The 20,279-nt window shown below is 45.6% G+C and overlaps 1 protein-coding gene across 1 annotated transcript in view; it reads left to right on the top strand.

The window, feature by feature from the left end:
• Positions 1–259: 259 nt before the first annotated feature.
• LOC122366520 (sialin-like) overlaps positions 260–20,279 on the top strand; it is an 84,319-nt gene continuing 64,299 nt past the window's right edge. Inside the window, exons 1-4 of the mRNA XM_043338868.1 lie at positions 260–652; positions 17,044–17,246; positions 17,622–17,722; positions 18,433–18,562. Of these exons, the coding sequence (XP_043194803.1) occupies positions 601–652; positions 17,044–17,246; positions 17,622–17,722; positions 18,433–18,562 (486 nt within the window). The 5' untranslated portion in view covers positions 260–600. The remainder of the gene's footprint in view (positions 653–17,043; positions 17,247–17,621; positions 17,723–18,432; positions 18,563–20,279) is intronic.

Raw genomic sequence — 20,279 nt, 5'->3', positions numbered from 1 at the left:
CGGCCGCAACGCGTCTGCTCTCGCTACAAGCAGACGATATTCCAGATGTGACAGCGCTGCCTGAAAACAGTTCCCCTATGTCACCTTGGTAAGAGCAATTATGTTATGAAAACGAACAACAGTCTCAGACTGTTGGGCGTTAATGCATCCCAGTCTAAGATTGAATCCAGTCCAGACCATGCCTTGGAGTCTGGGGACAACAGTGCTCCGGCGGGACGCACTGTGGCCCTGACCTTTGGCCCCAGTATGTGGTCGCAGTAGGCAGCGGCAGTGGGTGTCCACAGTCGCAACTGAAGCTCGTTATCGAGAGGACTTTCTGGGCAGTGGATTCATTTACAAAGGGAGTTCATTAGTGGTGTTGTGCTAATTGAAAGAAGTACAGGTTTGCAGGTCATCGCTGCTGCAGAAAGAATAATGGCTTTAGTAAGTGCTGCTCGTTGAATTTCTTTGTCAAGTTGAAAGGTTGCTGAGTCCGAAGAAACAAAGGAGGGTCTGTTTGGTGCTTACAAACGACTCAAGTCTAATGATATCGATTTGTTAGAGAACGACTCGACGAGCCATTAGGTATATTAGCAGTGCAACAAAGCATTTTTATGTGGAATGGCAGCCCCACAACAAATGAAAAAAGAAGAAGTTGGTTTCCAGCAACCATGTGAGTAATGAGTTCTTAGAACTGTTGGAAAATATCATGTTAGTTTCTGTCTAATATGTCTGCGAATGGATATTAAATGTATAGTAAACATGAGTTACATGAAACACTTTAACAGATAACCTTGCAGGTTTAACCTTACCAGACCCGTTGAAATATGCAAGTCACGACAGCCCATATTCAGCCCGCGGACTCAGCCCGGATTCAGCCCAGATTCGGGACGCCTCGGATCCACTTCAAACTCACACACAGCAGAGCCCTTTGAGTGTAGCTAGAATACAAGGCCTATAACCATTCGCCGTCACCCCTAGCCTAGCCTAGCTTATAGCCGTTTGACCTACAGAGGTCAACAAAGGTCATGTGACATCCAAATTTGAACAGCATATTGTGTTCTACCCGAATGAGATCTATAGAACGCTGATAGGGGCACCAAACGACTCGCCAGGACCTGGAGCCACTTTCCAGTCATTGCTTTTACCCCAAAAGCTATGTATAAGGCCTAGGGTGCGTCGATTAATCTAATTTTTATCGCTGTCCAGCTTACATGAGGTCACATATTCACTATGGGTTTGCAGGGGGGGGGGGGGGGGGCTACTGCACAGTCTATGGGCTACCAATGATGTGCTTTCGAATTTCGATTGCAGTTATTCCTCTTCGTCCCGCGCTGGGCCGGTGCTCATAAGTGCATAAGTGCATCAGAGGCTTCCCGAATCCGGACTGAATATGGGTTGTCTTGACGGACATCGCTGAAATAATCTTAACAAAAAATATTTTAAATATAATAGCATCATACAGATGAACAAAATAACACAGAGCTTGTGAAGAACCGTCAGAGTTAAGTAAAATGATAGCCCAGCGAAAACCGGTGGAAGATGAAAGGTCTGATAAGTATTACCTACAGGTATTTTCCGTCATGTGACTGTCAAAGTCGGAAGAGCTATGTAGACACTCAAAAGCTAACCGATTTGACTGACTTGTCCAAGAAGCATATACCTACTTCCTCAAACTTCCAGCCCTCACACGTAACGTTATACGAGCAAGAATTTCTTGTAGATTGTCATAGTCAATGACCGAAAATTGCCGTCATCCCTACAGCAGTGCGTATCGTATAATTGCGATTGCCGACCCTGGGTAGCTAACCTGGTGGAATCTGAAAACTTGGGCGATTTGATCAAGGCTCTTGAAATTCGCTCGCCTCAGGCACATGACAATTAGCCAGTAAAAGGCACCGATTGCGTGAGAAACTCTTATCCCGCGCCCCGTAGGGGGAGGGGGGGGGCGAAACGCCCCCCTGTCCTTTTCCTTCGATATCTCCTAAACGACTAGAGCTATCGCCACAAAACTTTCAAGACCCCTGCGGGCATCAATTTTACACATTGTGACCAAAATTTTGTCCAAAGGCTATGATAGGTTGGCCACAAATAACGTAAGCATGACGTCATATTCTGCCATTTTCGACCGAAAAAGACCTTCGCGGGAAGAGCTCTCAGGCCTACAGCTTTGAAGATACATAAAAATGATCAATAAATAAAAGGTGAAGAATTAACAGGTCTACAAAACTGCTATCTCAGATTTTTGAATTTTTTGAGTTTTGACTCCCCAAAATCAAAAAAGCATTTTTTTATATATTAGCAAAAATCTGACAGTTTTTTTTTCGAAAAACGGAATATATATATGATAGTACCTACCGTCTTCTATCTCCATACAAAATTTCAGATCGATAGTTATATTTTCGATCGATCGATCGATTTCAGATCGATAGTTATAGCGAAAAAAAAACTTCAAAAATGTTGACGTCAAATTTTCAAATTCAATATTTGGGAATTCTAGACCACGTAGGGCAAAACAAAGAACACCATTAGGCTCCCCGTGACGAGCTGCATCGAATCGATGCCCATTTTATGCAAAAATATCAACTTTGAAATTTGACCTAATTTGACCTGACCTTGACCTGAAATTCACCAGAACCTAACCTAAGGTGGCCCCAAAGTGCTGCCTGACCCACATAATCGCATTTGTCATGTAAAATGGACCATAAAACATGTATCACACGACTTTTTCATATTGTGACCCCCAGTGACCTGACTTCTGTGACCTGATCTGGTATCAGTGACCTCAGATAGCAAAGTATGTGTTTGACGAACAATGTACCATCGATGGTTTTCAATAACTTACCAATTTACTCGACTTAACAACACATTTCTTGAAAAGCCTGTGAACGGTGAAAATCCGACCTTCGACCTGACCTGTGACGTCATCGGTTTGACCTAGGTCAATGAAATTTGATCACAAGATAGTTCCCCGATGGAGCTATCGAACGCCGTTTGAATTTTGAAAATCGGCCAGTAAATTTCCGAGATCTTAGGGGCCGAAACGCCCCCCCCCCTATACGGTGGTAGGGTTCGCCTACAGCCCTACGGGGCGCGGGTTAATAGTCATGTGACTAGAAATATCCTCCGGCACCCTGTTTTCAGATTCCACCGCTGACCTCTGCCGGCCCCGGGTCCGAGGTCAGCTGGCTGACCCGACCCCGACGAGCGGCGCCCGCGGCGACCGGTCGGTGTCGGGAGCCGCGAGCATAGGTTGGCAGCCGTCCAAAATAATGTGGGTACTCGTCCGGACATGTCAATACGAATGCGAGGCAAATCACCCACGATAAAAAAATGAAACACCGCTCCAGTCGGGAACGGACTTACCGTTCAGGATCCGAAGCTCCGGTCTGTTGTAACTTGTAGAAAGTTCTGGAAGCGAGCAGTGGTTTTGGTCCAAGGTGCTCCTCCCCAGCGGTTGACGCTGGCCATATTTTCACCAAACCTCACCCACCCGATCATCTCACTCACAAACTCACTGATAGTTCGATAACTCGCAGCGCCGTTACTCTTAGCATGAACTCGCCGGTCAGATCACGTGGTTTACATAAATTGCATCATGCACTTTTTACGGCCGCTCCGATGTCCACCATAGCGCACTTCCTTGACTATCTAACTCTTCGTCAACGGAAATCACACTACACCAATGTCACCAACTCACCAAAGCCTTCCTCACTAGCACGAATGGACCGCGTAGCGCTCACGCAACAACCCTTGCACCTATACCGGGCGGTTTCTGCTGTAAATGATTAGTTTGTCATCCTGCCGCTAGGGGCAGTGCGTGGACGAGCAGTATAAAGCCTGTAATTAATGATATTATTTCAAGTGTTTGACCATATGAGTTTTGAGCTTTAATTGAAGAAAGCAAATGCAATTTAATCTGTAACTTTATGATCTACCTACTTTTAGGTACTGGTCAATTAATACTAACAAGCTCCGCTACTTATCTTCCGTCACCATGGAAACTTGTCGCGAACAGCCGAAGAGGTCGAAATGTTAGCTGACCGGCGCACACAGCCGCTATCTGGGTTCAAAAGTGGCCAATACCCTAATTTTCGACAAATTTTAAAGCGTGATTTTCTCATATTTTCTGGTCGTAAATTGATCAGACTAAATAAAATATCATCCAGAAAAAAATATTACTCATACTGGCATAGGCGTAGGAACAGGGGGGGGCGGGGGGCCATGGCCCCCCCACTTTCGGAGGTGGGGGGGGGGGGGCCAGCAATGTTAACTGGCCCCCCCACTTTTTGCTGACTTAAGTGTCTGTCTACTCTGTACCTACCACCCGGTACCCTAAACACCAGAACTTGACAACTATTCAGCTTGCCCTTTAATGAAGATTCCCTTTTGTTCCTACAGCGTTATTGACCGCAATTTCCTTCACATGAAGGAAACCATATCAGAGACAAGACTGTGAGTCCTGGTGCCGCAGCATTTTGTTGATTGCAAGGCGCAGGACAGCGAGCACTGAAAAGGTATAAGACAATACTAGCACGGTGCAGGAGAATGCGTATACAAACGACCAACGCTTGACCAGATCTGCTTGGGGTCGGCATAGTTCGTCAAAGGCGTAGGTACTAGCTGGGGGCCAGGGTGACCGTGCCCCCGCCTCGGTTCAAACAGGCTGGGGGCCAGCAATGTCTGTATCTGCCCCTCCCCTTTCCACTTTCAGTACAGTGGCGGTCGCAGAAGGGGGATCAGGGCCATGCCCTTCCCCCTCCAAAGGCTAATCAGGGGGCCATCATATCATTTGCCCCCCCCAAACAACCAATGGGCCCCCATGGGCGTATGGGGCTCTGGCCCTTATTCGATTGTCAGGAGGCTCAAGAATCCCACGCCAGCTATAAATAACTCCCAAACCAGTCTTTGAGGGTCCTACACTGATCTCGGAGGGCCCTTCAGTGGCGGTCAAGCGCCCACATTGACCTCTTAGGGCCCTCCTAGCATTTGAGGGCCCCTAACCGGCCTCAAGGGCCCAGCCGGCGTCTGAGGGCCTCACACCGGCCTCTGGTGGCCTCATTTCTGTCTCTGGGGCCCCAAGATAAACCTTTAGGTGCCTCTGAGGGCCCCGCACTGAATTCTGAAGACCCGATGCCGGCCTGTAAGGGTCCACTTCGGCCTCTGAGGGTCCATCTTGGCCTTAGAGGTCCAACGCTAGCCCATGACGGTCTTTTAGGGCCCCACACTGACCTCTAAGGGCCCATGCTGGCCTGTAAGGACCCACACTAGCCTATGAGGGCCTTGCACGGGAATCTGAAGACCTGATACCGGCCTCTGAGGCCCATCTTGGTTTTTGAGGGCCTTTTGCTGGTCTCTGGAGTCTGGGGTCCAACACCGGCCCATGCCGATATTTTAGGGTCCCACATTGACCTCTGAGGGCCCATGCTGGCCTGTAAGGACCCACATTAGCCTCTGATGGCCCAAGTCGGCATCTTAAGGTCTCAAACTGCTCTTTGCAGGCCCTGTACTGTTCTCCGAGGGCCTTAACCTTCGCCGGCCGAGGGGGGGGGGGGGGGGCGGGTGCCGCCCCTCCATAGTTTTTTTTCGCGATAGCTCCGAACACGCCGGCGATAGAGAGCTGAAGCTTGGCATACCTGACCGTTGAATAAAGCCAGATCTTTTGACACCAACCGCATTTTCGGATCAGATCAGGTCACTGACCTATGAGGTCATAAGTGAACCTCTGCACGGTCTTCAGATGTCGCAACTTCGCAACGCCCTCACTGCCAGAGGAGATTTCACAGGGAAATGAACCTTGCAGGACCTAGTATCCATTAGGAGTCTCACAACTTGCACATCTCGGATTTTTCCTAAAGGTCATATAAGGTCAGGTCATTTCCGTGACCTCACCATTAGGTATAAGTCACTGGAGATAAAATGAAAACTTTTTCTGGCGCCGGAAACGATCTCCAACTATCTCAAGCACACCGAATCGTGATTTCACGCACTCCTTGCGATGTTCGATGCGTCACTTTTGCAATGTTGACCTTGCGCGACGTCATTTATGACGTTATCTACCGATCAAATTGAGCTAGCGATTCGGGAAAGCCACCAATGGACTCAGAAAGACCTGCCGAATCAAATGATATGCGACATGACCTCTTTCGACCAACTTCGTGACCTGGGGGTGCTGACCTGATCTTGACCTGAGATCAACACCCTAAGTTGACCTGACCCACAAAAATTATATCATTCGACGTGCCTGAGCGAGGCGAACACGAGCTGCCAAAATCGCGGCTCTGCGGCCGTTTTTTTGCGAAGTTATTCACCAAAAACGGAACCGTGCATTGAGACACTTGACCTGACCTAAGAGGTCACCGGTTGACCTAGGACCTTAAAATCGAGAATCGATCTCTGCGTCTCGTAACGGCGCACACGCTCGTTTTTTCCGCGACGCGCTAGCTCCACCTGGGGCGAAATAGCAAGGGGGTCGTGCCCGCCCCCCGCCCCCTCGGCCGGCGCGTATGTAGAAAACCTATAGGTCCGGGCCGGCGAGGGTTAAACTGGCCTCTGAGGGCCCAGACCGGCCTCTAAAAGTCCCACACCGGCCGGCGGCCTCTGAAAGTCAATCAGCCCAGTTGCAGTGGTCGCTGATATAAAACCTCTTAAAAACGTTACAGGCCTGGCTGAGCCTAGCTGGGCCGTTCCTGCTGATTTTTATAGGTATATTGAAAAGACTCGCTTTGCACGTTTCACGCTTGCTCGTAATGAAAAAGTTGTTGGATGCCTCTGGAATTTGCATGGGTGCCAACGGCTGCGGAGGACAGGGGAACGCGTCCATCAGTTTGAGTTTATGGACGGGAGTGTCTCCCTGAAATTTAACCAATTTTGTTTTTGTGTTTGTCTATATTTTTTTTTTACCTATGAGCATGTTTGCGAAAACAAAGTGGCCGAAATCCGAGGAGAAATTGGATTTTGGGGGTAGGTTAGGTTTTAGACCTCTGGGAGCCTGGCCCCCCCCACTTTCGAAAACGTTCCTACGCCTATGCATACTGGCACAAATTGGTGGGCTCCCAAAGTACCTACACCGTTTTGTTTTGCTCCGTGAAACCGAACTTGTGCTGCGATTTTCATGTAAATGTTGACGAGTCTCCTGTCATATTCTTTGCTTGAACATGCGTAGGTAAGATATCAGCCGAAAGGGGAAAATGTGCGGAATCCATTGGTAACAAAAGTGCATCTAAACAACTTCCCACTCAGCTATTGTAAGCTAATTGTTGCACACTTGCACAAAGCAGAAGGGCTTGAGGATTTCAATATTTACATAGGCCTACCAAAAAACGCACAGCGTGCTTCACATCGAGACAACGTCCATAGCATATACCGTACACTTGTGATTCATTTGTTGAAAAAAAAATTAGGTCGGCATCACACTGCCGGCAAAAGTTATTGCAGTTTTAGTGACGCTAGGTCGCCGCCCGGCCGACCGCGATCAGGTCGGCCGGGCGGCGGCCGTGCAGCTGACGTCCTTGCGGTTCGGCAGCTGACCAATCAGCTGCGAGAGAGGAGCGCGGTCCGTCTAATCCAGGGGTCGGCAAATGGTGGGGCATGCCCCCTTTGGGGGTAATGGCGCCCTTCGGCTGGGGGTAATGAGGGCCTCTGAGAAAACCTCATCTTTTTAGAATTAATTGCCGCTCCCTTGATGGGACACTGGGACAGACATCGCAACTGTTGTGCCCCAGGATTCAAAGATTAGTTAAGGTCAAACGCACAAAGCATGAACTGATTAGCTGGCGCATGCCAATTTTCATGATAGCTGCTCACCATTCCGTACAGTCGTGCAAAAGTAACTGTCATGTATTAACCGGCGCTCGTCTATTGGCGTTTTCACAGTCACTAACGCAAGGAAGAGGAGTCGTCCATTGCACCCTGACCCGAGCATCTCGGCCTCTGAGCTGGAGCTTCGCAGAAAAATTGAGCGTGTTGCCAGTGAAGATAGGCAGCCGCTGCTACCCAATTTAAAGGTCCTTGGTCATTGGGTGACCTTCCAGAAGTCAATGACAATTATCGAGTAAATCGGGTCCTCTTTTTATCGAGTATTTTTATCGAGTATACATTATTTTTATTAATTATCGAGTAAGCTGTAGCTTCTTGAAGTGAGATTTTGTGGCCTGCCATGATCTCAATAAATATCTCACAAATCAACGATGCCATTTTCAGGACAGATTAAAAATGATCGGCTCAGGGTACCTACGGTATTTTCGTGATCCGACCCTTTTAACGTGACCTATTCCCGAAAAATATCCGTTACCCTTATACGTATGGGGGTTAGCCTCCGCCCCGCTGGGTCTCCTGGATTTCCACGCCCTGCTGGAGGTGGAGGTTGAACACCCCCAACTAACTTGGCTCCTGGGTCACAAGAGAAACGCCGTAGTCGGCATTCGAAATAGCGTAAGAAATTATGAAGAAAAAAGTTACGTTCTTTCTGATGCGTGCCCTCAGATTCAACCTAAGATTAACGGTTTAGCCTGCAAGAGACAAAAACTGCCAAAATGTACGTTGTTTACAGATAGTTTTTCTTCAGTAACTTTTCACTCAAAACTTGCAAGAGCTCACTTTTATCAGCATCGTGATCCTCCCGTCGAGAAGCATCGAAGGTTTTGTTGCACATCAGTCGATCCGTATCGTCGAGCTGAACACATCTAAGGCATTTTCATCGCTCTGGTATGCCTTTATCAAAAGTTATTAGCAAAAAAACTGTTAGATACCATTCACGACCTGAAATGACCTCAGGGACATACAGCGGTGTTACGGGTGCACTTTTCCGGTTCAGTGGTCATGTTTACTTGTAATTCAGTGTTTCACAGTGTTAGGAATGACACTCGTCCAAAAACGGCGCCTTTCATTGCTCTTCCATTGACTTTGCGCCCTCTCCCATTGATAATGGGAGAGGGCGTTAAATTGACCTGACCATTGGTCACCGACATCAAATCTCCGAGATACAAATTTTGTACATGCTATTGCCTTATCAATTCCTGAAAGTTTAAAAGAGCTGTGACTCTTTGTAGCTACGGCAGGCGTTACAGTCTCTACTGAGGTGAGGTCACTTGACGTGATCTGGTGACCTGACCTTGGGTTACTTTGGTCTAAAATTTTCACAACATTGTGCAGAAAAGATGTAGATAAAATGTGTCAAAATGGTGGCGCTCCGTGGCAACGTTATTTTGAGATATTTGCGAGAAAGCGCAGGGGGAGGGGCGGGGCTCCCTGCAGTTTCTCGCAGGTATGGTACCCAAAGAGTCACGGAAAAATATAAAATTTCAGTAACCTTGGTTGCATCACCAATGGGGTCCATGGTAGGTGGGGGTAATGGCCCTGCCTGGCGCCAAAAAAGGGGGCACGACCCCGGAGGACCTGCCGACCGCTGGTCTAATCGCTCCCGGCAGTTGTTTGTGCTGAGGGGTGCTCGACGCTCGTGTTGATTGCATTTGTTGGTTGTCGATTGTCGATTATCGATTGACTTGTGGGTATAGGGTAGGGTGGGGTAATTTGAACATGTGGGGCAATTTGAACATAGTGTGAATAACACAAAATTACGGAAAATCCATAAGCGGCATGACAATAAGATCAATGAGAGAAATTATCCTAACTAAAAAGGCTATCATATGAAAGGGGTTTACAGTTTCAGGGAATTAAGATGTTGACGCACAGTGTAAAAAATCAATGTCGCAAGGATAAACGCCTAACAACACGTCATTGCAACTTCATTGCAGCGCAAAATCTTGCATTGCTAGCGCCTAATACGCAACGGCTTTTGTTGTATAATGACCTAATCAGTGCCTTCAATCCAAGAAATTTGCTTTTGAACCCTGTTTTTAAAAATAGCAAAATAACTTTTAACGTGGGGTAATTTGAACATAGTGTGAGAATTTCAATGAAGACGGGGATAGCTCCGAAAAAACAACGCTCCCAGTTTTTTTGTTGCCATTATTTTCGACCCAGAGCAGTTGCAGGTAAGTGATGCCAGTTTTAGAAAATTTACGTCTAATATCCGTCTAATGTCCGGCATTTTCGTTGATTTTCCGTCCAAAAATGTTAAAGTCAACTATTTGTCCAAATATGTCCGAAAATTATGCAGCTATCAACACTCAAAACCGTCATTTATGTTGCTTATCATGTAATTTTACCAGCCAAAAAGTGTTTATTGAGAGCTTAACAAGCTTTCCATTCGCCAATCAATGCTACGCACGATTACTTGATAAAAATGCTTAAGTGTGGCAGACCATAGTCCAATGTTGTCCAGACTACTAGGTATACCTTTGTGCAATCAATTCCGCATTGGACATTATAAAGAATCGGAACTCCGAATGTCCAGGTTCCGATTGGCACCATTATAACAGATGAAGTAAGGTTTAGTAGAGTTTGTATCGAACGGAGATGATAGACGTTCTGTTAATTGAAGAGAGGCAAATTCTGTCAACTGACCGGTGTGCAGCGTGCAGTTATTGATATTCTGCAACTGTTATTTTTGTTGTTGTGTTGATTTTTCAAATGAAGGTATGTTTAGAATTGCTCTGCCTATTCGTTTATGGGTCAAACAACATCGGTGCTGGCGAGACTATCGTTTTTATGGCAGGTAAAGGTAGTATGTTCAAATTACCCCACGGTGGGGCAATTTGAACACACCGTGACTTGGTGGAGAAGTGATGCTATGCTATTCAAGGTATGCTCGGCTCGTCCAAAAATGAGGCTTGCATGGTAAAAGCAAGTGACACATGCGCTACTGAAACAGTTTTTCTTCATCCAGGGTTGAGCTGGAATTTGGTACAACGGAGAAGACGTAAAAATATGTTCAAATTACCCCACACTACCCTACTTTCTGGTGACCAATAAATGTACATACGTCGTCTTAACTGATTGTAGTCTGATCAAATGCAATAAAGCAAAAAGACATCCAGCCAACAGAACATTGTAAGAATGTCCGATATGGTTGATAACATTCAGAGTTTTGGGGAGCAGCCATCGACCAGAGTGAACCTTATTGACTTTTGTATGTAGGTGAGAGTGGGGTAATTTGGCCGGTGGTGTAAATTGGCCGCCCCCACCAGTACGAAAGCCGATAAAAGTGAATGAAATATTTTTAGTCTCTATTCATTTGTCATCGGCAGAACTAACTCGAGAACAAATGTCAAAACTTTCCCCCTCTTAGTTTTATTCAAAATTAATAAAAGGTGAATTTCGTTAGAAAATGGTAACTTTTACTTCCGTTTAAAAATTTGTATAACATGTAGTATTTGGGCTGTAAACGAATTCCAACATTATAGCGCCATTTTTGAGGGTGTTCAGCATTAGCGTCGCCACGGGGGGGGGGCAAGCGGGGCAGCTTGCCCCCCAACCTCGGACCGGGCACCCCCTGAGATCGATACAGATCCGATGAGATTTTGGAGTCGGGAAAAATGGGGGTACCTTTCTGAGAATGTCCGTGAGGTCAGACTCGGTTGGAGCGTGCAGTTTAAACCAGAGTCTGACTCGCAGTCGCCAAAATCTTCAAGACTCCGAGTCCAGACTCGGAAATGTCAATGCTGTGATTCATTCCATGTTCCTAGTTCGTTCTTTATTACATTTTACAGCTGATTTTCATAAGTTTTGGAGTGCTGACACAATTTTCGTTCAAAGCGTGAAACGAAATCTTCGGGGCCTTTCTCAACTCTCGCCAAATGTCTGCGACAGGCTCAATTACCGTGCAAGTGTCGCAGGGCTCATGAGCTTGCTTTAAACAAAGGCTCCTAAGGAGCTCCACTGAGCCCTAAAGAAGCTTTCAGAGGGCCCAAACGGGCCTCTGAAAGTCCCACTGGTGTCCATGTTCTCTGAGGGCCCATACAGGGATCTTTGAGCCTTCGAACATTTCTGAGAACCTTAAAGGAAGACTGCCACCTTCAAAAAGTTTTCTCAGATCGGCCTATGATTTATTCCCTGGACAAAACAAAATTTTAGAATTCACCTGACAAAGTATCATCACGTGAATCGCGAAAAAAATGTCGATTATCATACAATTATCAATCGGTTAATGTCTAGCGACAATGTTTACACATCACTAGACTTCAAGGTCATAAGATTATTACATTTTATTTGAAAAAGTAAGGTATTTTATGATTTACTAATATATGATTTCATAAGAAATTGGCCATGTTTAATTTATTTTGCATTTAAGTTCGTAAAACATTTAAAAATCATGGCTCATTTGGAATGGGTCTGGCCCATGTTAAACCCCATTTCCCACACTTTTTGGAAAAAATGAACTACTGAATATATAAGTTTAACTTTTATTTTGACACCCCAAAATTCTTCTCTGATCTCGAAACAATCAAAGTTTTGACATATATTTACCAAAAGATAAGAAAATTCATGTTTCAAAGTTATCGATAAACAGTAGAGATGTCGGTTTTCTTGGACTACAAAAATGGCATCAAACTGAACTTTGGTCTCCGATTTCTCGCAAACGGGTTCGAATTTCGGAAAACCGACTTCAGTCTGGGACATAGGTGGCTCAGCTCTAGTGAAAACCGTTTTGTGGAAAAAAGGTGGCAGTCTACCTTTAACTGGCCTCTGATAGTTCAGCCAAACTTTTGAGGCGACAGACTTTGCTAACCCCAAGCCGGCATCTGAGGGGTCGCAGCTCACGTGTCCCTCTGAGGTCCGCAACACATGTTTATTATGTCCCTGCGTAAGGTTTTTAGGGATTCGACACAGACCCCGAGGGTTCACACTGTTATCCGAGGGCTCCAGGCTCACCCTGGGCCTAGTTTCTTAGCGCCCGCCGCCCACACTGGCTTCTGATGGCCTCACCTTTGGCTCGGAAAGCCCTAAAGCACCACGTACACGTAAATATTTGAGGTGACCCACGCCGATCTCCGGGATACTAAGCATGCTTCTGAGAGTCAGCACTGACCCTGAGTGGCCTGAAATGGCCTGGAAGTCCCAAACCTATCTCTAAGGGATCCCTTGCCGCTATGCCGTGCGTAACTTTTGGTTCCGTTTAACAGTTTTTGTTCGCGTTTGCAGCGCTTCCCTTCACACGAAAAACGAGAAACTTTTGTTCACACTCGAGTGAACAAAACACTTCCTCTCACTTGAGCAAAGATGAATTACTTCCGATTCACACTTCCGACATTCACTCTCCGTCGAATGCCCAACTTAGCTACGATCGGTGGCTGGGGTAAGTCCTATGCATTTCACGTAATACCTCTGCATGCATGCGTGAATGGTGGTTTTAGCAGGGTGATCCGATTAAATGGAGCGTTTTTCACCTTTTTCTGGGTAATGATCATGAGCGTCGAGCGTCTACACAGGGCCCCTCTGCAGTGCGTCGACAATCGCAGCCACTATATATACTATAATTCTACCAGTCGTTTTTGTCATAAAATTTAAAAATTTCGATTTTTTCTGTAAAAAATTACACGTCATAGCTAGACGAAAACCTTGGTCACCATCGGATTCCTCGCACCATTGCGCGTCGAATGATATGTAAAACGAATGAGTAAAGACTGGGGAAAGGCAAGTTTTAACACAAAAGTTGATTTTGCCCCCCCAACCGAAAATCTCTGGCGACGCCTATGGTGTTCAGCGGTTCCAAGAACAATTTCATCTAGTTCTGTACAGCCATGACGACTTTATAGACAACAATTTTCAGAATGGCAATGTGGGGTTTTTTGGCCGGGACTAGTGGGGCAACTTGGCCGGTGCGCTCAGAGTCACTATGCTGGGACGGCCGAGTTGTCATGGTCAATTATGCCATAAAGGACATAGTTCATGACCAACTTTGACTACCTTGATGCCATATTTCCTATTGGACAGCTGTAAGGGCATGTGACGTCATCAAAGGTTACCTAACGCTTTTTTGCTAATAAATACTTACAGAAAAAAGATACAGCCGCGCAAATGGTGTCATTGTGTTCAGCTCGTCAAGGCGAATCGAATGATATACATGATGACCTTGAACTCACGTAACCTTGAGGTCAAGCGACCTGAGGTAACGTGACCTGAAGTCAACCTTTGACCTTGACCTCTCGAGGTCAACACATACATGTTTCGATGCGGAATGACGAGAGAATTACGATGGTACTTTTAGTTTTGGCCTAGCTTGATTACTTCAAAAGTTATTCGTAAAAACTGTCATCGCATCTAGAGCCGCTATTTTGACTATTTTCGACCCCTGTGACGGCTGAGTCAACCTCCAAAATGCTTCAAATGCGTCGTAGGACACGCGTCATTGCTGAATGTGAAGCTGACTCGCCTATAACAAAAATCATGGCCTCAAACTAACACCGGCCAAATTGCACCACACCCCCGGCCAAATAACCCTGCTAGTGGGGCAATTTGGCCGCTTTGCAGACCTTTGTAATACGTCACAATTTCAATATACCGGGTGTCCCAAAAGTAAGGTCATGATTTAAAACTTAAATATCTCGAGAAGTAAGAGTCCGAATCACTTCCAATTTTAACACGTGCAAGGTACATCCATAAAATTATTTTCTTGCATGCTTAAACCATTTTTGATCATAACTACACCGAGCAGTAGGCATAAAACTGAGAAGGTCGAAATTCAACTCTTAGAGAGGGTCCGTCATTAAAACAAAGGGTAAATGCCGCCCAGTTTTCGGCCCTAAGCAGACCCTATCAGCTCGCCCTATCTCTGAACTCATGCATAGTTTCGCCTCAACCGGTAAAACGTCAGAAAAAAGGTATAATGTACGCACAGGGCATGTATACTTAGCCACCTGTGCTTCGAGGTCCTGAGGACGACAGCGGGAATCGGGTGACAATAAATCAAGAGAGGTGGCCGAGAGTCCTCCCAGTGGTTCTTCCGCTCGTCGCAACGCAGCTGTGCCGACACCATCAGCCAGCAGTGGTTTCAGCAGGATGGAGACTATGCTTGCACCGTCCTGAAGATCATGCATTGTCTCCGAGAGTGGATGTGAGATCCCGTAATTTTCAGTCATGGCAACGCCATTGAATGGCCTCCGCGGTCACCTGACGTTACACCTTCATATTTTTATTCTCTGGATACACAACAGAAAGATTGTCTTTTAGGACAACCCAACGAGCCGGGAAGAACTAAAGGATGATCCCTTCGAGCAAACATAGGCGGCATCTCACCAGAGAATCGCTACAGAATAGTGGAGGAAGTCAAACGTAGTCTATTCATGCACGCGGCCCGAAATGGCAGCCATGTAGAAAAGCAGCAAATGTGGAGCTACGAGCCAATGTATTGACTCATATGTATGTCAGAATAAAATTTTATAAAATGCTCTTTTATATGATGTCCTATTTATATCTATCCATCGCGTATTTTTGGCAGTGTGGCCAAAACAAATGATGACCTTACTTTTGGGACACCCTGTAAGTAGCTAGTCTATCATTTCAAGTTTACTGTCCAAGAAAGTAAACTGTATGCCACACCTGTCAGCGTTGAGAAAATGCAGAAATGTGCTGTCGATTTTTAGTTATATCGTTTTGTAAAAAAAAAGCGGCCAAATTACCCCACTCTCCCCTAACATTTGCATTGCTTTTGGAAAGTTTCAGTCAGATATCTTCAGAAATGGCAATGTTATCGGCTTTTGCATTTTACCGTAGTCGGTTAATCACAATTTTCGATATTGCAAAGGCAATTTCAGTACGTTCTTGACATCGAAAACCAAAACGAATGGCATCATCGTGTTCCAGAGCTCAAATTGCATCCGATGCACATCTTTTCTTTTGTTGAGAATGTTCAACTTCAAAATTTGGCCTTTCTGACCTCGCCGTGACCTGACCGTCATTTGTCGAATGGAAATAGTTTCGAATCGGACGACCCAGATGACATCATTTTTAGATGCTTTTGCCGAAATGGACCATTAAAGATGTGTCGCATGGCCTTAAAAATGTATACATTTCCTTCCATGACCTTTTCCATGACCTTTTGTGACCCATGACCTTTCCATGACCTTTTGTGACAAAGTTAGGTTTCGTTTGTCAGCTATTCCTATCAGAAGCCGTTTGAACTTTTAGTATTGAACGAGTAGTTTCGAAGACAGCAGGGAAGCTATGCAGAATCCCCTCCCGAGTCACCCACTTTATGGGATATACCCGTCATCCGCGGATTACAAGCAAAAATATTTTTTTACGGCAATGATGTATCAGCATGGATGCTCATACGTTCCCATATGTGACCTTACGGTTGACTTCACATACAATAAAAATTGCTTGGCAAAATGTCAACTGGTTAACGAGTTATCGCATTTTGGCCACTTCCGAACTCAAATAGCGGCTGTGTGCGGCGGGCTGCCGCGGCGGCGACTGAGGCGACACGCCGACCCCGTTGGCGATAACGCCCATTTTACACTAGCTCGGAATGCATTCGGGTTTTTAGAACGCAGTTTGAAGTGGGTAGGCATTTGATGTTTACGAAGATACGATGAATATCAACGTAGGTAACGCTACCTTCTGTTAATTTAATTATTAAAAACACTCAAAGCTAACTTCAACGGATTGTGAAACACAGTGGCAAAGTGATACATAAGAAAATAAAACACAATTCAAACACCATGCCTACAATTCTTGAACTTAAACCCCCTATATCTCTCTCCCTCTTTCTCGCTCTCACCATTTCTATCGTTGGCTTTTTCATTTCTTCGTCTCCTCTCCCGCTCTCTTTCTACGTGCATAAAGACATGTTTCTGGCCAATAGAGGACATTTCTAAGTTACATTTACATTGATAGACCAAACAAGAAAATACTTGACGCATGTTTCTTAAAAAAAAACTTTTCCTTAATCCATTGAGATAGATACATCGCAGAGACACAGTCACTTTTCGAGGGGATTTTTTTTTCGGATTTTAGCGCCCCTCAATGACGTCGGATTTTGCACCGTACTTCTATTTTATTGTGTGGATTAGATAAACTAATTTTGGCTGTGCCTGTTCAATAAAAAAGCAACTGAACGTTTGTAACTCAAAACGATGGATTATGTTTGCACGATGCTTAGCTGCTATAACTATTTTTCTCGGAGATGCTCGATAACATAGATGTCCGCTGACGTCACAGGCAGCCTTCTGACTTCCTGGAGACTGCGGATTACCTTATTCTGCACACTGGGAGGAATGGTGCTGATGATTGCACGTGCACAGACCAGCTTCGCCATCCTGTGCATGGTCCAAGACGAGCTGCCCTCCGAAGGAGATGTGAAAACCTCCAACGACTCGGCTCGACAGAGCGGGCAGCTCGACGAGACCGTGAGCTCGTATCAGGTGGGTAATGTCTGATGGGGGCGGAGACGGGGAAGGGAGGTGCAGTGGCTGCACGGTCAAATGACGTGAAGGAACTTTACCCAACAACTCCCTGTTTAAATATTAGATTCAGAGGAAAGGCTGGGAGTTGTCTGCTGTTCAATATTTCCTGAGTTGTGCCAGATATATTTCAATTGATATTTTACTTCCGGACTATCATAAACGTGTTCTCTTGCTAAATTCAACCAGCATTCATTCGTTTTTTTTCTTATTGCCGATTGTTTTTTTTCGCAACATAATATGCACGTAAAATCTTCTAACGTTGCTTGTATGTCTGCGATAACAAGCATAGGTAGGTATTTAATGACGCATAATGACGTTATCACATTCTTACAGGGAGAGTTCTTGTGGGACAAGCCATTCCAGGGTCTGGTGCTGTCTGCCTACTTCTATGGATACGTGGCTACACTCATTCCCGCCGGCTGGCTAACGGACAGGTCAGAAAAACAGTCGAGGCCACCAGTATTATGTGTGCAGTTTGTTTTACGTTGCCATGGTGTCCCTGATGGCGCAGTTGGTAGGGCATTTGCCATTTGATAAGGGTTCGGGAAGACCCGGGTACGATTCCTGGCCCAATCTTACCAATGCCGTGAATAGGATTTGGCAGCACTGGCCGGAGTTTACGGCACTGATATCAAAGATATCCTTTTTATTTACATCCAGCTAATCTTGTCCAATGATTTTGACAACGTGAATGATTATTTATGTTGCCTGAACGAATGAATAAACGAATGCGGAATAGTTCTGAATGTTACCAAATGCCGTGAATGCGCATTCACGGCATTTGGTAAGATTGGCCCCTGCTGGTGCCGCCCGGCCCCTGGACGCGTCCCTATAATAGTTGCGCCACAGCAGCAGCGAGGTACTTTCTCGCAACAGAGGTAGCCAAAGAAGGAGAAAGAGCCCAGCCGGGAATTGGGCGATATTGCCTTTTAGAGGGAAAAATGTATGAAAAAGAATAAGTAAATACAAGTAAATAGATTGTTCATTTCACTCACGTTTTCTGTGTATCAGGCTCTGAGCGCTGCCCTAGACGATACAATTTGTTTTTCCGATGCACCGCAACAGTCAACACACTGTGCACTGCAACTGTCAGCGCCCCGTTCGGCTGGCACTGTGATAACAGGAGCTCCTGTCACCCCCGCAGACTCCGTAACCACCGGGTGCTGGCTGTCAGCGCGGTGGTTCAGGCCGGCATCCTGGCCCTGATGCCCGAACTGACGCGGCTGCACCGGTACAGCTTCATCGTGCTCAGGATACTGCAGGGCGCCGCGGCGGTAAGTCGGTACCGAGCTAATGCTGCTCTGCCATTGCGACTGGCGAGTGAAATTGTGTGGCAGACGCATGGATTGGCAATGCAGATAAAATGAGTCGTCTTGTTCCGCTGGCATAATACCATGGATAATAATTTGTTGTTGCCATTATTGTAGTGCTTCACATTCAAATTAAAAACGTCCCCACGGCCGGTAGGCCGGCTTCACAACGTTCTGCTATACAACGTAAGACTTCACTCGCACTTCGCTCGCTCGTAACCACTCTGACTGCTGTTTGCTACTAAAAAGTGACCGTTACTAAATTATGAACACTCAAGTTGCCTAAATAGGCTGCATGAGCAGTAGCCTACATTTTTATAAGCGAATATTTTTTTTTTATAAATTTGGGTCGAATGTTTAAATGACGGAATCACGGAGCCAGAGTCCACGCTAAGCAGTTGGTCATTTCATTTCATTTCATTTTGACACATCATTTTGTTCTTTATTAAAAATAATTTAATCCTATCTTACGAAGTCACAGTGCTGCTTTGTTGGCTTGTATACACTTACGTACTGTTTTTCTTTGAAAAACAATGCCAAAACTGTTTATAGTCACCGTGGCCAAAACATGCCAGAAAGATATGGATTTATGTATTTACCAGATAAACAAGTCATAATAAAAGCAAGCCATCAAATCAAAATACACACGCACACATGCACGTCAATAGCAAACAAAAATATTTCACCTTCAATGACATTTTGAGAGGTGTGGGACAAAATGAAGGTACGAGTTTACAAATCCCAATATATCAATATCTCGTAGGTAGGTTACGAATCGCCATGCATAAGATATATATAACTAGACATACAATGCGATTTTTCTCAATCAAAAAGTTTGGTGCTGATGAAGTAAAAACCTGACTTGTGTGAAATTACCAGAAGTATATCATAATTAGTACTTTAAGACACAATTATGACACAATTTTTCATTGTTTTGACATGAAAAATCGTTATGTAGTTATGTAGAAGTGTTTGTCATCCGAAATTCAAAAGCCAAAAAATGTTGATCTATTAGTTATTGTGCACAGCTCGATATCAAGTTCAGCACCAGCTCCGCACTCCTCTTTCCCCGACTTGCCAGCCAATTTAGCAGATGCTTGTTCTCTCTCCCTCTTTCTCTCTACAACGTAATCTATATTTTATTTAATATCTTTTTCTTTCTTTTTTCCTTCTCCCAGTGTTACCAAATCACGAATAATTGCTGCTGACTTATGGGGTATACTTGCACAGCTGTCCGTAAGTGACCATTCCCTCTTGGACGGTGTAGTCCAGCCAGAGGCCGGTGTCGCGCTCGGCCAGCACGCCCAGCTGGTTCTGTGTGTTGTCGTTGGGCTGACCTTCGCGCCAGTGGTCGAAGTTGACCGGGGTGCCATCCAGCCAGCGGAACTCCTGAGAAATAGCCGGTCCCGTGTGCTCCAGACCGATCCAGGCTCCAGCCTTTCTCAGTAGCGTCTTCACAAAGTTGTTTTCCGCCTCCGAGTGGATTGAGGCTAGTTCAGAGCCAGAGCGTAGTTGGCGGCATGCTGCCTTCGATGCGTTAAAATCCAGTCTCCCTAATAAAAAGGAAAAACAGGTCCCTTCCATTGCGTACTCTATCCAGTTTGTATCGCAGGTACTGGTCCTGTTTCCAAGCAGCTTGCAGACGCCTGTTTGAGCGATTTCGGAGCAGGCAATGGCTTCA

The sequence above is a fragment of the Amphibalanus amphitrite genome, unplaced genomic scaffold, assembly GCF_019059575.1.
Source record: "Amphibalanus amphitrite isolate SeventyFive unplaced genomic scaffold, NRLGWU_Aamphi_draft 000813F_arrow, whole genome shotgun sequence".
In the NCBI taxonomy this organism is placed as follows: domain Eukaryota; kingdom Metazoa; phylum Arthropoda; class Thecostraca; order Balanomorpha; family Balanidae; genus Amphibalanus; species Amphibalanus amphitrite.
The sequence above is the reverse complement of the archived record's forward strand: the minus strand, read 5'-3'. Positions and strand labels throughout refer to the sequence as shown.